We start from the raw sequence: 19217 nt of genomic DNA on the forward strand, positions 1-19217 counted from the left end.
TGGCGGGATTCAAACAGTGACCTTAAATGCCCCTGCAAAACTTGGACTTGCTGTTTGTTATTCTATATGAAGATTTTCATCGGATACATAACATGGAGGGACGGATACTTGGCCACTTTATTTGGCAGTAGATTTATCAGATATCTGACCTAATTTAGTGCTCAAGTTACTTTTTATTGGATGACTCGTGTTGCATAAAGAATAATAAACAGGAAACTCATCTTTTCTAAGTCAAAAAAGATTGTTTTATCTTCATCTTGCAAAGAAATAAGACTTGGGTACTTATTGATCTTAGCAATAGATGCCATCCTGTGGACAGATTCTGTATTTAGGCTGTCTATCCCCACAGCTTCACCAGAGTTACCATAGATCATGTCTAGTCATTTTAGATCAAGGACCATGCTGATTTTGCCACTGTAACATAATCTTTGCATGTTTTGATTAAATTAACCGTTTACTATGAAATGTTCAAAGCTTTACATGTTGTTTTATACAGCCTTAAACTTCTTCACATCTTAATCCATGACATGTTTGCGCTGTTCCAAGGAGTTTGGTCATGAATATTCCCTAACAATCTTTGTCACCATAGTTAGCTTTATAAAGAGTCATAGAGCTACACTCTTTACTTGATAAGAAGCATTCAGGCATTTGACAGCAAAACATGTATATACTAGTATCAGAGCTTAGGAGGCTGTTTACAAATTTAGGTTAATCACAGAATATTTTTCACAAATATTCCAACAAAATACACATTTAAGTAGTAAATTGTAGAGTGATAAAATAAAGAAAATGCCCAGCTTTGCAAGACACAGTCCTTTAAAAAAACTCCAAACACATTACTCTCTACCACAAAGAGGAACCTTTTACACAATAAAAAAAAAAAATAAATAAAAAAAAAAGAGGTCTGAATGTGTTGCTGGAGATAAAACCAGATATCTCCAGAGGCGGCATGTCTGCAATCCAGACCATATTGATCGCGTTCTACAGGGGGAAAAAAAGTTATGCTTTCAAGGATTTAACAATATACCAAATGTCTGACTGACATTAAGCTGCTCTGCATCCACAGGCTGGGCTTTTGCATTCATTTAACCATGCCCTACAGAGAGGTGACTGATGTCTCTGAGCACTAAGCCTCAGAAAGCTGGGATGTGCATGGTGTTAAGTGTTTCCGCATCATTCCTGTTTTCCTTGTTAAATTGGTGCCATCATGAGTGAAGGTTCTGTCCGTTACTGCTTTGTGTGTTCATTGAGGGGGAAGCCAAGGCCTGTTCGGACCCAGATCGTAAATGGGCTGTAATTTTCAAGGCAGTGCAGCATTCAGACTCACATTGATCTGTCATTGACAAAGTTAATGAGCGTGGACATGAGGCTTGGTGTCTCGCCACAAAGACATCAAAGTGCTCCTGAAAAGACTGGCCTGCTGTGAGACTGGCCTTTAGGCAGACACCCAGGCTGCCCCAACTCTGAACACCCCATGAGACAACACGGCCGTAGGGCGGGCATAGAGGTTTTTAAGAGGATCTTGGCACCATTTGGATAAAACCTTTAAGTCTTCACGCTTTTCTCTTAGTCTCTTCTTTTTCTCCCTCATGCAAGCGGACTTTTTCCATGCAAGTTAAGCTTTGCCATTCAAATGAGGTTTTAACTCATGAACCTTTGATAATAAACCAGATTATTACATGCATACTTTCTGTAAGGCCATTTGGATACCAGTTGACTGCACTCATATACTGATGTAAAAAAGCACAAAGCCCTGCTACTAGGTAACCTCCTTGCTATCTGCCTCTTTGCCCTCTCTGTTAAGAGCAAGCAAACAGGAAAAGCTAAATCAAAGAGCAAATATTAGCAAATGCACACAAAAGCATTCCAAAAAAGTTCTCACTCCCATTTGCTCATCCCTAAAGGCTCTTCTTTTCCCCACCTCCTTTGAATACACAGAAACTCCTTCCTTAATTTCCTGCCAAGTTCTCCTTTTTCAGCTCGAAGCAACAAATCCCCACCATTACTGAAGCTTTTAAATCTTTTCTAACTCATTAAAGCAGTGCTCTAATTTGAATTTCAGCATGTGTTTCGAAGATTGCCTAAGCTGCTGTTGACAGTATTGACTTTATCCCAGTAGGTACAAAATATATTAGGTGAAAAGGATAAGGATAACAGCATTACTGCAGAGAAATGCAGTCATATGCTACCACTAGACTTACTTCAACTATAGGACCTGAAATTTATTATAAAACTTATAATCTTCTTGTTTTTCAAATGAATCTGGAATTCTGTTTAATAGCAGAGCTAATTCAGCCTGAATAATCTCTATCTCTCCCTGTGATATCAGCTCTTGTGAAATAAAATATAATCTGTAGTACAGTAAAATATAGATGATTCAGTATAAGGACTGTAACATTTTAACAGTATAGCATATAATAGTAGATGATAAATTCCTCTTGAATGTTATTTGGATAAAGCAGTATTCATGTTAAATTAATATTTAGAAAACATCAAATATCCAGCAGCCCTCATTTACAAGTTGAGGTATGGAAGAAAATTGTTATTGAGGAGTAATCTGTTTGTTTGGGATTAAACGTGATATGCAGAAAATATTTTTTGTAAAGGTTATTTGTTTGATTCCTGGATATTTTTACTGAACGTCTAAATATTTTTGAATTTATACTTTGTGGTTTTACTGTATTAAAGAGAAAGATATATGACTTTATTTATTTTTTATTCTTTTACCTTTATTATAACATTGTGTAATTTACCGAAAGAAGTAGTAATAACTTTTAAAGGGAAACCTGTTGTGTAGGTATCACTGAGAGGCTGTATTGTCTCTATTTTAATAGAAATAATGCTAATTACGTTTGAAATCCTGAAAACAGAGCCTGAGTCCAGGATTCAAGCTTAAAGGTCAAATAAAAGCAAAGCAGAAATAAAATGTGTTACTTAGGTTTTAGAAAAGCATCTTTTCCTTATTTCGTGTTTGAGATCTTCATCCCTCCATTGCCTTTAGGGGCTCAGATGTCATCCTCATCCTTGTCAGAACAGTCTAATGGATCGGTCACGCTCACGGTTCTCCCAGCCTGACTCACAGAGCTGGGGTTAAAGGTCAGTGCTGCAGTGAGACAGAAACTGCCGGATGAGGACGTCTGGCTGCCTATTCCCAGCTATTTGTCTGACTCCCTTGCACTATTACTTCTGCTTGTATTGTTTTCTAAGTAAACACCTTTGTACCCGTAAACTGGATCGCTGGATGATTAGTTTGCAATGAACGGAAGAATGTAGTAAAAAAAATAAATATGTTCAGCTACAGCTAAGACATGTAGCATTGCTAGATGAGCATACATATGTTACTCAAGTGTACACCTTCGTTGTTTCTGGAAAATATATCATGGCCACCCATGGCTTCCTGCTCTTTTCTGAGTTAAAAGTTGTAGGAAAATCACCTTTTTATACAGTGCAAAAAACAAAACAAATGTAATTTGTTGATGCATGTCTTCAATTCTGAGGGTCAGCAGCTCAGTTTTTGCCTAAAGTGGAGAGTCTTTCTTTTTTTTTGTTCTTTGACAAAATTATTTTCCAGATTTTTGTTTTTGACATGCCACAGATATAGAAGAGCAGGCATCATTGATGCAGTACAAATTTCCATCCTGCTGCTGCACATTTCTTTTGTTTCCTTCTTTGACCCTGGTGATTTTAAATCACTTATTGCATCCTGTCTGCATCTTTATTATCCTTTGTTTCTCCTCCACCACGCTGCTGCTGTTCCCTTTTACTCCTCCACCTCATCCTAATGACTTATTCTCTTCCCTCTTTCCTGGGTGATGACTTTTAATTTCATGCCCCCTGCTTTGGCAGTTGCTGTTTTAGCGGTTGCCAGGCTGGCTTTGTGACACACAGGCTCTTTGGGGCTGACAGTCTCTAATGCACACCAAACACGGAATAGCCTGCGTGTTTGGGACCTGGGCTATACATCAGCATCCATGCAGAACTTATAGCAATGAAGCTGCTTGCAAGAACGCACAAAGACACATGCTACAGGACAAGATTACACAAGCAGGCACAGACATATGTTGGTTTAGCTTGATTTAGTGTTTACATGGAACACAAAGGTACTTTATTTCCACTTCTTCAACAGAGCTGTCATTGTTTTAGCAGTCGTTCTAAAGGCACTGGTCGCATCTGGGCACCGACAGTATGCTAACTGTGCTGGCATGCACCCATCATCAGCACACGGTCCTCAGCCCTGGGGGGTAATCAGACTTTATGCTAATGTGAGTGAATAATGATGGATGTGATGCAAACTGGATGTTTTGGACTCTGCTAGAAAAAGAAAAATGTCTTTCATTCAAGGTTTTTCTTTTCTTTTTTATGTGTGGGTGTGTATTGCACCGCTGTGGGGCCAGATTCATGCCTTCGGCTGCACCTCTGCAAGGGTTCATTAATCCTGAAAGCGTAGTCTGGCCTCATCTCCAGAGCATTGCAGATCACATCTGCTGCTGCAGGCTGGTCACTCATTAATGGATGCCCCTCAAGGCCATATGCTATGCAACGAATTTACTTTAAGAAATGCCAGAGACTAAAACAAATCTAAATTGAAGAAACTGTGAAAGACTCTAGCTTAGAGAGCAAGTTAAACAAGGTTGCAGCCGGTTTTTACAGTATATACTTTACAGTTTGTGTTGCCAGTCAAATACTAAAGCACTGACAACTTTGTGAAAACTAAGCCTCCTAATTTTCTCTGAACAGAAACAGTTAAAAAACTCAGTGCAAGTAATTTCCATTGAAACACCCTTCTCCAGTTACACGTAAAAACTGCCACCATTATCATGCTGATGATTATTGTAAATTTACTAAATCTGCAAGCAGAAAGTTATTCTGTGTTTTTTAGCGTGTGGTGGCTGCTCAGTCTCTATCAGTCAATCCCTTGTCCAAGCTGTATGTGGGCTGTCAGTGTGGGAGGATGAGGGTATTCAGCAGCAGTGGAGAACAGGGTAAACATCCCAAACAGGCACTGATGTCTATTGTTAAGCACTTTTTCTCAGGACGACTCCCACCCACTACAACACAGCTGGGCCGTCCCTATTGTCCTCTGCCAGTCTCAGCCATCCTCTCACAAACAAAACATGTGAATCTATGCAAAATCACGCAAACACACACTACTGTTCACAATGGAAGCTACTTTTTTGTCTCCTGGAGACGTGCATCTCTTCACCTTTCAGTTGATCTTTGAAGCCATTCCTACTTAATGACTGTACTTACTTGCCTATTCAGAGCTATTTAACCTAAAAAGATTTTCAGCTTTAATTTTTTTGTCAAAATGTCCTTATTTATAAAGAATGTTTACTTGAGAACTGATAAATGAATGAAAATTTGAACTGGCTGAATTTGACACTTTAGTGGAGTGGAATTTACAGAATTGGTAGCACTTGGTCAAAATGTGTTTTTTAAATCCCTATTTTTTGTGTAAGAAGCGAATTATGACATCATCAAATAATGCTAATTGGTAAAATAATGTGATACCAAGTACATGCGAATAAGAGAAGTTAGGATGTTTTTTTTATAAGTATAGGTACATAAATCATAGTCTCACTATTAAAAAAATTGTATTATGTGAAGAATAATCTGGTCCAGCTTTGACTGCTACATTTGAGACGATTAATTCAGAGGTGGATCGATAAGCCAAAAAAAAAAACACCCAGAAGTGGTTTTAAGTGTGTCTTCTTTTTGTGTTTCAAAAAGACTAAACATTTCATTAGTTTTAAGATCTATCTGTTTTCACTCTATAAGGTTCAGGTTTTGACCAGACTAGGCATTGGAGAGATTAATCAAGAGATGACATAATACAGTTTGGATTCACTAAAAATTGTAGAATAGTCCTTATAAGCTCTGAAGCACTTGCCTCCCTGTAGACTCTTTATTTGTGGTCAAAAGGTCCCGGTGTGTTCATAATCCAGTGATATATACTTTTTTAAAATATTGTTTGTCACTGACAAGCAACCAAGCTCTAGCAAAAATATAAAGGTGAGGTGGTTTTTAACAGTTGACTCAAGTCATCTAAAGACTATAGACTAATATAAATATCAATGCCTTTAAAACTAATACAGTTTTTTATTTTATAAAAAAAACTTTTAAAAAGTCCATACACTTTCCTGAACCAAAATAAAGCAAAATACAACTTTTCCAAATAAAAGAATAACCGATGGCATGAAAACACGATCAGTGTTATAATTTTTTTGAAATTGAGAACCCATTTTTTTCCCTATATCATGCAAAGACCCTGTTGGGGCTCTGGACCGACTTCACTTTTTGGAATATTTCTTATTCTTATTAATACTTCCGCATAGCTCATCTTAAATTAAGTTTCCAGCTATTTAGAGGTCACATTTTAGCTATTCTATAAGATTTTGGTTTGTTGGTTGCAAGGACTGTGCCAGAGCCATAAAACTATCATTTTTTTGGGTCTTTATTTATTTTGTTGCATTTAGGTAAACAATCTTGCTTTTAGTCCAAAGAGGAATCAATATGTTTTAATGTCATTATGAGACAAAAAAGACATTTTTCTGAAACGCCTGTTTTTAAAGGCACATATGGAAGACTGACAGACAGACAAACACTTCTATTGAAACAAACAAAGAGTACCCAAAGACAACGAACACCTCTGGGGAAAAAAAAAGGATTATGTTTTTTTTTTTTTTTTGAATGGACAATACATTTTTATCATACATGAATGTGAGTTTAAACAGCAGGTAACATTTCTCATGAAAAGCATTTCACCCTATACACTTCAAGGCAAAAGAAGAAAAATATGTCAATGAAATCGATAAAATTTTGAAAGTTGACTGCACTACTACCAAGGTGAATTAACCTATAGTAAACGGATTATAAGTGGTGTTGTTGTGTCTTCTTTGCATTTTAATGGGGTCAGAAAAGATGATGCAATATAGATGTGCAGGGTAGGACAATTTAGGGATTCCAGTTAACCTTAGTCATGTCTGTAGACTGTGGGAGGAAGTATGAGTACCCGGAGAGAACTCACGCATGCAAAGGGAGAACCAGCGACCTCCCTGCAGAAATATCCTAAGGCAGAAATTGAACCCTGGATCTTCTTAGTGCAAAGCACCACCATGCAGCATCATCTGACCAATTGTAGAACATTTAAATATCCTTCCATGATGGTCTACTGATCTTTAAGCATGTTAAGCTTACCACAAGTAAGTAACATGATTGATGGAGTGAAATACTTGGAATTTCACTCCGTTCATCCTAAAATACTATAAAGCAACTACTTAAGACAAAATCTGTTGCACCACTTGAGTATAAACATGCATAATATTTTTTACACACAATATACACAACGCTGAACAAAACAGCAGCTTTTTTTTATTACTTGCGTTCCTCTGTTTAGACTTGGTGTCCTTGACTTACTCTAGGCATGTAGCTCAAGGCGCTTTTTGCCTTTAACTTCCAGAGGGAATTCAGAAGGAGAATGAACATAAAGGTAACCTCCTTGTTCACCTTCCCTCTGGCTTAGTCCTCTCCCGCTCTTCTCTCCTCTCGCCCCTCCTGATCCTTTCCATGTGTGGTGGTGACTGCAAATATTTCAAGTAATGACTCCTTTTGCTCTCAGTTTTAGGGACTGAGAGGTTGAGCTGGGTTTGATACATGGAGGAAGAAGGGAAACTATGCTGGGGTTCATTTTGCTCTAAATTCATCTGTTTTTTTTTTTCCTTCCAGATAAGTTAAATGTCTTGACTGCTGTTTTGTTGTGCTGATTGACAAAGCTTCCGAACCTGTGTCTTTCTGGCAGCTGTCTGATCTCCTATCAGCTGCCTGTGGTTAGGTGTGGTGGATCTGTCATCACAGTGGCTCAATAACACTGACCTCAGACTAGTGCTTCCAGGAAAAGCTGTCATCCGATCTTTGGGATAGGTTTTCCACTTTCTAGGTAGCGAACCATTCAAGAGGCATCTTTAACCAGTTTAGTGAGACCACACAAGAGAAAGATAATTACCAACCAGCTTTACATTGTTGTCTTTCTAAATGCCTCCCTCCTTGCATTTTTTTTCTCCCACCCTGCGTCTGTTCAAAACATTAGTGCGGTCCAACAAACTGAGATCCAGGCTGCTCTCAGAGATGGGGATCGTTTTTTTTCTGGGCTGAAGAGAGCCTCCCGGCTAATGTAGGGGGAGGTAATGGTAGTGATAATGGATCTGTTGAGAGGCCTGTTCTCTCCTGTCTTTACAAGGTTTTCTAATATTGTCCACCAAGTGAGTAAAATGATGGATGGAGAGTCCTTGTTTGGGCTCAAGTGCAAAGATTAGTGATCTCATACCCCGCAATCCATCGATAGTGCTTCTGTTTATCATGATCATTCCTTCGCAGCCAGGGCTTATCAGTCTGGTTGATTGAGCAAATTATCTGGGCAAACTGAAAAAAGGTATCATATTAGGAGGAAGTCAGAGTGAAAAATTAGACTTGGATAAGTTATAGATTTGCTTGCCGGGTGGTAGGCAAATGTATGCGCTGATGTCGGACTTTAAAGGCTGACAAAGACACACATACATCATGAATCATTTTTAGTGAAAGAGGAGATGTGGGCAGCAGTTAAACCAGCTCCATCTTGAGTCTCAGTATGTGAGGGTTTATGTGTGTCTGTCAGCCCTCATGTGGACTCGATAAGTTCCACTGACACTATGTTTTCTCTTGGTGGTCGGTGAGTGTTCCCGTCTGTGAGCGATGTGTGTTTCTCATTGGTTTGTGACTGTAGATGATTAGAGTGCAGTCCATCCATGAAATCCCCTTTAGGTCCCATCAAAAAGAGGCAGTTTGTTGGTTTGGTCATGCACTATGAGAGTGAGAGAAGAAGACAGACAAAGAGTGTTATTTTGGCTTTATTTTTCATCGTCAGAATCAATCAAAAGCTCTCTTGAGATCTTTCCATGCTGACTGTTATTTTCCTTTTTGGCATGTCTGGAGATCCAGGATATTGAACATTTGAATGTATTGGTGGGAACTATAGCATAACTACATGTGAGGTCTGCTGGAATTTGATAACAGCTTGATGATATACATTACTGTGCAATTTCTTCATATTTGGTTTCCATGCAGGCAAATGTTTTGCATTCTTTTTCAAGTAAACTTAAAGAGTTGGTTTTTAGACTTTTTTTCTGCGGGCAGATGCATTTACAGTACTGTGTAATGTTTCCTTTAAGAAAGAGAATACTTCATAAATTTCAAATAAAGGAAGATGTGTTAAGCTTCACCCTACAGCAAAGGCAGCATTGGTATGGATGTATACACATATTTTAAAAGATTACAATTTTAAAACCTGAAACTCATTAAAACTGTCTGAAATGCAACAATCATATATTACTTTAGCAGAAGTAGATGTATCAACTTTCATTTCTAGATAAAAGTACAAAGCACAGGGTTCGTACACCTTTTCCAAAGTCAAAATCAAGCACTTTTCAAGCACTTTCAAGATCCATTTTAAAACTTTTTCCAGCACCTTACGGAACCAGTTTTGCGTGGATGACTAAATTTCTATAATCAGTTTTAATTAACTACTTACCTTTCCACATATAGTTCACCGACGATGAAGACGACGAACACGGTTCCCCCCCCAACACATCTCCTCGGATGATCAAATAAAATTACTCCTCTGCCATGGCGTAGTAATATAACAGACCAGAGGGTGTCGCAATTCAGTATTATCAGCCGTAGAGTTATCAATGCTGTTTTAAGGTCTGTGCCTGGCAATGAATTAAAACTTCGTTTTTTGGGGGGGGGGGTTTTGGAACGTGGCGAGGCGGTAGCGTGAGTTTGGCGAGGCGGCCGCCTCGCCAAGATAGTGCTGCAGGAAACACTGCAATACTAACATTACATTATCACACCGTACTCTCAGTCACTCAGTAACTTAGCCTGTGAATTCCTAGCTAGCAGTTACTAGCCTAAACAAATAGGCGCTAACGTTAACATGCACTAGGCTACTTCAGTTGGCTTACTTAAAAGTCTATGACTTACTCTTCATGTGACTCGAGAGCGCACATCTTTTTTGCAGACTTTACAAGAGGCAACTCATGGGGTTTGTCCCCGTTTAATCCATAATTTGTATTTTTCATCTTCCAGCCAACGTTCATTAAAACGACAACCTCCCAGCATGGTGCAGTAGTGGTTTCATGGTGGTGGAGTCACACATGGAAATAGACTGGCAGATCGCAGTCACACATAAGCGAGCAGGTTTCATTTTCGGGCTCTCCAACATTTTATTTCTCCATTTAATAAACACACGATTCAGTTAGATAGGTATTTGTTGCGAAAGAAATAGTTACAATTTCAAGCATTTTCAAGCATTTCATCCAAAATATAAGCACTTTTCAAACCTTGAAAACACAACGTCAAAATTCAAGCATTTTCAAGGATTTCCAGCACCCGTATGAACCCTGAAAGCAGATCTCATACCTTTGTGGTTCAAAATATGCATCTCAGTACTCTAATACAGAATTTTTTTATCAGGGTATCGACATGCTATACCATGATAATCTACACAATGTGGAAAAAGTCTGAAAAGAACATACAAAAGATTTATAAAACCACATTATTAAACAACATAAAATAAAGACTGAAATATGCATATTTTACATGCGTATGTGTAAGTTTTATGCTTAAAACTAATCAGAAATAAATCAATTAAGGGCCAAGCTAATATTTGACGCATTTTGAAGGTTCAGCAAATGAAAGATATACATTTTTAATCTGTTTTATATTTGTTGAATTGTCTGTAATTTTTGTGTTGTGTTTTCAAGACGAAATATGAATAGCTGCTATTTGTAAGAATGAGTTGAAAGGAGAAAAAGCAGAGAAAGTTAGAAAATCTTTTTTAAAAGCGTTTAAAAATATTTCTAGATAACAGTTGACATATGACCGGTGAAGTCAACTGATTCGAAGTGAATTAAAAAAGGGAAAAACAAAAAACATCTAAATACTGTACATCTGATTTCCAATGCTGTAAAAAAAAAAAAGAGAATCTCATTGATTGACTGTTTCTAATTTGGTTTGTTTGACAACTGTTGTCATTGGCCTTCTATGGAAAACAAAAGCACAAAAAGCAAACATAAAGCATGGACCTTTGCTAAATGCTCTGTAAGTACAGAATTTGTCTTTCAATAGTGCCCAAAGCAAGAGGCAGCATTGAAAGAGTTTTTTTTTTTCTTCTGGGGCTTTGCACCTAGGTTTCCTCAATTTAAACAACCTGTTCTTCTCCTAATAAATGCTGCACAAATGGGCATTCCTGCCCATGATAATTTGTGTGAACATGAATTACTGTTTTGAGACTTTAATACTTTGTTTGACCTCTGACGGAAAGTGCAAATCATGGTGATCATAATGGTAGTGCCTGGCCCCCTTTGTTGGGATTATGGAGGTACTGAACATCTGTAGTAAATGGGAGAGAACAAGTGAATGAAGGTGCAGCTAGAAAGCATGTCTATCATTTGCTTTATAGAGAAATTGAGATAAAAGTGAAGGTGTTGATAGAGGTGTATTTTTTTAAAGGGAGACATGAGGGTAAGGAGGAAAGCATGGATACTCCTGGCCGCACACAGAAATATTCAGCCGCTCTCTGTGGGCCACACAAATACAAACACATGCAAGGCCATGCTTTGGCAAGAGCCCAAGAGCCCTGCAGCATTAATCTATGCTTCTTCTCACCTCATTCTCTTTCTGTTATCCACCACTCGTTACTTTTTTTCCCCATCTAACTAAAAATTTTGCTCTGTTCAATTTTATCTATATAAACAATTCTAAATAAAGTCAGACATTTTAGAATCTTGGGATTTACAAACATATGCAGGCATTTTGAAACACAGCAGACATCTCAAAGCCGAGCTCCATCTCATGAATTTCCCTCCCAATTTTTTCCTCTGCTGCTTCTCTTTTAGTCTCTGTCCTGAGTGGGTTGTATAAGCTGTAGCTTTTCCATTAATAGAAAGGCATCACTTTTCTACCAAGTCTGACTGAAGCAACATTACTTTTCACCTCTCTGTTTGCTTGTGTCAGCTTGTCTTGCATCCCTTTTCTCTTTTGCAGTCTATTTTGCCTAATAATGTCATTTTTCCAACAAGAAAACACACAATCTGTAGTTTTTTTCCCTTTTTCTTTTTAACTTTTTTTTAAGAAGGTAAAAACCTCACTGAGAATAAAATCTCTTATTCAAAAAAGAGAGGCTAATAATTTGTGACATTTTTCTCTCCACAGACATATCAAGCATATATTTTAAGATTATAAACACAGTTCTGGGCAATTGATGGTCTATAAAACATCTCTATTCGTAATTAATTTTCTGGGCAAATGTTAAAGGTAAGGCTATCCTTGTAGTTTTTAGGGAGTAAATAACTGCTACTACTAAATATGAGGCCATTTTTAAAATCTGAGAGACATCAAAACAGATGAAAATCTTTTTTGATAGGTGTTTCAGCACCAGCGATTTAACAAAAGAAAGGCTTAGTATGCAGGACTTATTATGAGCTGTTTGCTGACAGATTATTTGGGTATGTTGGGTTGTGTTTTTGTTTGTTTTTTCTGCTCTTCAGTTGGACTTGAGATGCTTTTTGGATCTTTTCCAGCCCCAGCAGCTTCTCTCTGAAGACTACACTTTGTAAATGTGCTTGTTTATGTGTGTAACTACTTGTGAGCTTCTACCGTGCAGAGAGGAAGAAGGTAGTTAGTATTTAGTGGCAACATACTGCCATTCTTTTAACAACTCTCACACACCTCATTAACTCTCCTAATGAGTAAGTAATCAAACACATTCCTCCTCTATTTTCCCTGTTTGAGATGGAAGAATAAAATTAAGAGGAATTGAGAGCATTTGACTAAAATAAACATTTTCTTGTCATACAATCATGACAAGAAATGGGAAACACAAACACTGTTAAAGAAACCCTTTCAATACATTCAGCTTAGTGGTATGAAATGATGCCATCCAAATACATGTAGGCTTTAGGCTTCCTGAGTGCAGTTTATTGTGGCTTCAAGCTTTCAATACTTCCTTGTCTGGACTTTTAGGTCTCAATTTTGATAGAGTGATGCAATTAAATGCTTTGTTAAGCATAAATAAACATTACCTTTATGTTAGAAGGACTTTCAGCATTATGAGTTTCATTTAGCACTGTTTACTTTATTGTGTTAGAATTAAAATTGCATGAATTCATGCAAACATTGATCAAAGAAAGAAATACAAGAGACTAAATTGACTCCCCTACACTCTAAAAATAAAAAGCTGGTCCAAATTAAATTAATTACTTCAATGGTAACAAGTACTTGAATAATGTTGATCCAATTTGATTTAGGTTTAGAAGTTGAAAACTTCAATAAATTAAATTACTTGTTACCAATTGGAGCAATTCATCAAAGTTCAAGCAGCCTTGTCTTTCTGGTGCTGACAAAAAAGAAATAGAAGCTATAATGTTATGAAAATGCTGTTTTGATTACATTAAAACAGTAGGGTTTATCAATTGTATATATTTGTATGTCCAAATGCTTCAAGTTTGAACATTAATTTTTCTATTTGGGATATTTTAAACATATTTCCCTGTATAATTGTAAATTAAAATGAAAAGCAGGCAAACTTGTTTAGCCAGTCAAGTATAGTAAAACCAATTGCCTTCAAAGTTATCTAATACAGTAAGTACAATACATTGATTATAGAAAAGCATCCAATAGGCCTTAGTTCAGTCATCTTTAGCCAACATAAACAGTGCTATGTCTGGCAGAAGACAATGTGTTATGCAAAGTGTCAACATGTTGGTGGCAGCATCATGCTGGGGGGAGGACTGTCTTTTGCAGGGATGGAGGGAAATGATTGCAGTCAAGAGAAACAGTACAAAATATTTGAAAATAAGGAAAGCCGACCCTCCAGAGGCTCCCAAAGTTCCAGAAGGACCATGACTCTACATATACAGCCGGAAGCATATTCCTCATAAACTGAGGATTCATAGCAATAATTCAAAACTGTTGTCTAGAGAAGTTCTACTTTTCTTTTGCAAATACCTAAAAACAACAGTTTTTATATGTAGAAATCAGATAGAAATGAACCTTATCAAATATAGTAAATTGATAAAATGTGAAAAGTTAAAACGTGTGTAAGTACTTTTGTAAATGAATATGTATGAGAGAAGTAATTGTTTGCATACATACATATATAAGCATGTGTGTTAGTACAGCAGTTATAGTTTACAGACTTCAGCTAATGCACATTAAACCAGAGAAAATTGAGTGTGAGGCTAACTGCACAGCTGAGGCGCCTAGTAAAACGAATACTAAAAAAAATACACAGCCACCGAAAACTTTGCCAATCTCTGAATCTGCATGTTTTTAACTGGTGTGAATATAATTTTGCTACTGTAGGCATTTTTGTGAATTATTATTTGGTTTATTGAGATAGACATTAGAGGTTAATGATGGGAATCAGACAGGAACCAGACATAACCTTCAGTGTGCAGCTAATCTCCAGACCAGGCGCCTTGAACTATGTCTGATAACATTGCTAATTGTTCCAGATCTTTGTAGAGTTTGGTGTAAACAGTAGCAGAGTTTATTGTTAGAGCACTACACTGATAAAATGATACATCTGTATGAAGTTAGAGTCTTGAAAATGCAACTGCAGTGTTTTTATGTTTTTTTTTTTTTTTTTGCTGCAGTTCATGCACCTGAAAACATGTGGGCTACCCTGTCATTTAGGTAACATTGGGAATGAACTGTGAGCAAAAAAAGCCAGCCAGCATTAATGAACTAAGTGCGCACCTGCAAAATATGTTTTACAATAAGGTCGATTTATACCAGGTCCAGTCTAAAAGCTGACGTAACTGCGCTCACTTTTCTACTCAACAGACTTGTAATCATAAACTAGTGGGGTATACTGGGTACGGGAAGCCATTCCTTACTCTAGGTGGAGAACTGGACTGGGACTCATTGCTTAGTAATGAGCGTAAGCAGGGCGTGTGAGGAAAGCATTGCAAGGTGCAAGGTGCAAGGTGAGACTTTTCACCCTTAACAGAGCACAGTGACATGTGGAGGTGATGACCTCTGCTCTTGCTTTTGATGCTTAATTGTCTGCTCCTGCAATGTTTCACAATGCTATTGCCCTGAGGTTAGCTAATCTGGTGAAGCAATAAGCAGATTTTTAAATAATCTATATTGACCAGAAATGCAAAGACAGGAGAATTTTGATTATTGCTTTTTTCCCCCACATAATTTACAACCTTTTTTAGAAGGTCAGGTTTAGAAGTCAGAGCAATGCACTACTGTGGTAGCTGCTTAAAGATTGGAATGGTTGATTAGACCAAAGTGACCAATGCATCTTTTTGTGGTTTGCGTTCTCGTATAGTGGTGTCTGATTTTGAAGGGATGTTTGCCATATTCGAAATCAGCTTTCTAACGAATCTGTAACGACAAAAAATCTTGAAGCAGACACATAGCTGGGGCCATACTTAGAAAATAACAGCTAAAGGAAACCACAGAGTATGAAAAATACAGCATGATGGTCTTCCACAGAAATGTTCTGTTTGCCAGTTTAAGAATGTGTAAATGCAGAAATGTTATTTTGCTAAATTTAATTTTGCTCTGGCCTCTTTAGGAGATGAAGATGGTGATAAATTCTTTTCAGACGCATAACAGACCTCAGTATCCAAACCAAGACCGCAACGGTTCTTCTGTTAGATGTGACAGAAAACATGAGAGGAAAACTAGAAAGAGTCGGATTTTCATGCTTTACACGTACACTACTCACTAATCATGGCTATGTACTTTTTTTATTCAGAATTGCATTTTTGAAGTGACCTCCCCCGACCTCAATCGAGCTCCAATCCAATCAAATAGCACCATAAATGGGAGTGTATAGATGACTTCAGTGAATCCTATTAGAGCAAGCTAACAGGATTACAGGGTTTTAGTGTGTGGATTCCACCCAAGAGCTTTCACATTTGCTACTTACACACATAGCATCGTATTCATATGATCACAACCTTCCTGGCATCACAAAGTCTCATTAACGTCTCCTCTTCTTTCTTAGTTTTTTTTTTTTTTTTTGCATGTACCTACCACATCCTCTTGCATCCAAAAAGTGCTATCCTAGTGTAAACTTTTTAGAAAATATAGAATTTGACATTTCAAATTAACAGACATGTTCATGCAGACAGAAAAAGAGGAGAGGAACATATTGATCTCTATATTAATGTCACTGAATTAAAATATGAGTATCTTAATATTAAGAGTTGTTTTTAAAACTGGAGAAGAAAGTGATCATACTAGCTTAAAGATAATTTGGAAGCAGGGAGACAGTAAGCTGTCCCACCACTTTGTTGTGCAGCATTAACAATTAAAACCATAGATAACACCAAAATAATCAAACTTTTATCTGATCCAATGCTTGTAACTCAGGTAGCATGAACAGGTTCAGTATTTTGGTTTTTGACCAACCAGAGGATTGTGGACTGCTAGAAAAAAAGATTTTACAAATAATAGACATGATGATTTGAATTTTGCAGGAAATATCTGATTTTAAATTTTTGTTGTACAACAGTAGTAAAGGAACACTGTTTATGAAAATAACATTTCTAAATCTCCTACTGTGAGAAATGATTATTAACATTAGAGTCACTCCTATTTTAAATTCAGAAGATGAAGTCACACAAACGTGTCAGAGGGCAGTCGCTGTGAAACTGACTTCTAATAATCTGAGAAATAAAGACAAAAGTATTACAGAGTTTATATTTTCAATCCTGTTGCATATGTGCTCTTACTACAGCTGGTATTAATAAAACAGCATTTTTAGTGTACTTTGCCTAGAAGTTTTTCCTTAACTCTGTCCAGTTCAATATGTTTCATAACAAACAGAGGTTTGCAGCTTAAAAGCTTTTTTTACTCTGTTCAGTCATTAAGTTGCTTGCAAAAAAGACTTCCTCTCACTGAATAAACAGCAGACATGTAGGAAATTTTAGAAAATCTAGTTTCTCACATCTCTGTGCTTCCTCTACTCTAAGTTTTACACGCTTTTCAATAAAAATGTATAATTTAGACTTTGCTTCATTCCCTTTTACATCAAAGTGCATCCACAGTGCTTAGACATGGTTTGGTCACTAATTTGATTTGCTGCATTTCCAACTGGCCAGTCACTAATTAGGGACCAATGAAGTCATATGATGCTATTCCATAGCGGAGAGCTCAAAACATGTAAGTCATCATTTTAAGTAATCAGCCTTCAATAAGGCAGATTGATAGAGGAGAAAAACAATAACGTCTTTATAATGGATAGAGATTGAATAATCATGTAGACTAGTAAACTGTTTGCACAGCCAAATTTAGCTGTTCTATATTCAACATTTTGGTCAGTTATATGTGCAACTTAACACAAAAATACAATATTATGATATTTGAATTTTTTTATGTTGTTTCCTTTTTTGTTGTTGAGAAGCTAAATAGTTTTGCCTATTTTGTATACACAACAATTACGATTAACTGAAGCTCCCAGCTTAAATTCTATATTTTGCTTCATAAAATCAAAGATATTCCTATTTTTAATGTGTATTTAATTGTGATTTTTGGATTTTTTTTTTTAAACATGTGCAGTACTAAACATTTTCCTAATGATAGAATGCCTGACTCACAGACAGCAGGGGCAGAGTATTGTTATGTTATAATTTTCCATCCTGTGGCACTCATAAACATTTAATTAGTATAAATTATTAAAGTTATTTTGATGATGGTGGTTTGCCATGGTTACATAGATTCTGGGACTGTGCTTTAGTTTCTAACCAGAGAGGCTGCTTTAGATCTGTAGGGGAACCTTATTCAGGACAGGGCCCTCTCTGGCTGCACTGCACTTTATGTGAGACAACTTAATGTTCCTTAAATATGTACTGGCTTGGGTTTCCATCTTCCTTTCACTCTCCTTTTGTTTGCTTTCTGTCTAAAAGTACTCCTAATTATTTCCAAATTATGAATTTGCTGACCTTAAACAGATGGAAAAACACAACTGAACTTGAAGACATTGTGGTTCAGTGTCCTAAAGAGTCCTCCACAGACCCCCCCTCCACAGACCACTGCTCTCTTGTCTCTGTTTAGTCTGTGATCAGGCAGAAATCAAGCCTCAAGGTACAGCCAGGTCAAACAGATCATAGCATGTAGGAACATTAAATAATAATACCACCATTTAATAACCTTTTCCAAAATGGACAATGCTTTGCAAGCAGATACTGCACTTCTTCGTTATAGTCTCCGTGGGGTGGAAAATGTTCTACATAACTTATTGTTATTCATTGAATATAGAAAACAATGAATGTTGTGTGGAAAATGTTCTACATAACTTTTAGTATGGTGTTCTGTCAGTTACCGTAAGCATACCTGATCAGACCAGTATACCTATACCCATTTATCCCTTTAGTTAATACGTTTAGTTTATCTCTAGTTTTGTACGAAAAAAAAAAAATCTTTAAGCTACCTCAACTGGTATGTATCCCTTTAGTCATGTACAAAAAAACAATTTAATTACTTACTTTTTGGTGTTTTTTGAAGCATATGGCGATCTGACCTTAAATTTATTTGTTTTGTACTTGACTAAAGGGATACACGCCCATTGAGGTAGTTAAAAGTCTATTTTTCGTACAAAACTAATGGGATAAACGCAAATGTGATGTCTTGCGCATGCATATTGAATATGGGTATGCTGATCTGACAGAACAACAGCACTGATGAGTAACTTAAAAGAAGGAAGGATCCTAAGTGTAGTTTCTTCAAGTGTCTGCTTAAAAACTCCAACAGGGAAATATTTACATAACAAGTTGTAAAAACATTAAAATCTCATCCAGTAAGACCACAGGAACCACATGAAACACACCTATAATTTAGGGCTATAATATACCTGCTTTCTTCTTCACAGCGATCTGAGTGAGAACTTCATCCAATCCATTCCGAGAAAAGCGTTCAGAGGCGCAACGGACATCAAAAACCTGTGAGTATTGACCTCTTTTGCATAGAGATATTTAGTACCAATCATTGCAATAGATTCAGTCATTTTGAATACAAAAAAGCACATTTCTGGTAGTTTTAAAAGTTAAATTGAGCTTTTTCTAATGTGTTTTATGCAACAACATACAAAGCAGATCTGTATATAAAGGCACAGTAATTATCTGCCACATTTCTGACATCCATTCAGGTATTAACAGTTGCTT

General features: G+C 36.9%; 1 protein-coding gene across 2 annotated transcripts in view; it reads left to right on the top strand.

The window, feature by feature from the left end:
* slit1 (slit guidance ligand 1) overlaps positions 1 to 19217 on the top strand; it is a 112318-nt gene that overhangs the window by 41757 nt on the left and 51344 nt on the right. For both annotated transcript variants that reach the window (XM_015377669.1, XM_015377670.1), the window contains exon 5: positions 18926 to 18997. In XM_015377669.1, coding sequence (XP_015233155.1) covers positions 18926 to 18997 — 72 coding nt within the window. The remainder of the gene's footprint in view (positions 1 to 18925; positions 18998 to 19217) is intronic.

This window comes from Cyprinodon variegatus, unplaced genomic scaffold (assembly GCF_000732505.1).
Source record: "Cyprinodon variegatus isolate N-32 unplaced genomic scaffold, C_variegatus-1.0 Scaffold157, whole genome shotgun sequence".
NCBI classification, from domain to species: domain Eukaryota; kingdom Metazoa; phylum Chordata; class Actinopteri; order Cyprinodontiformes; family Cyprinodontidae; genus Cyprinodon; species Cyprinodon variegatus.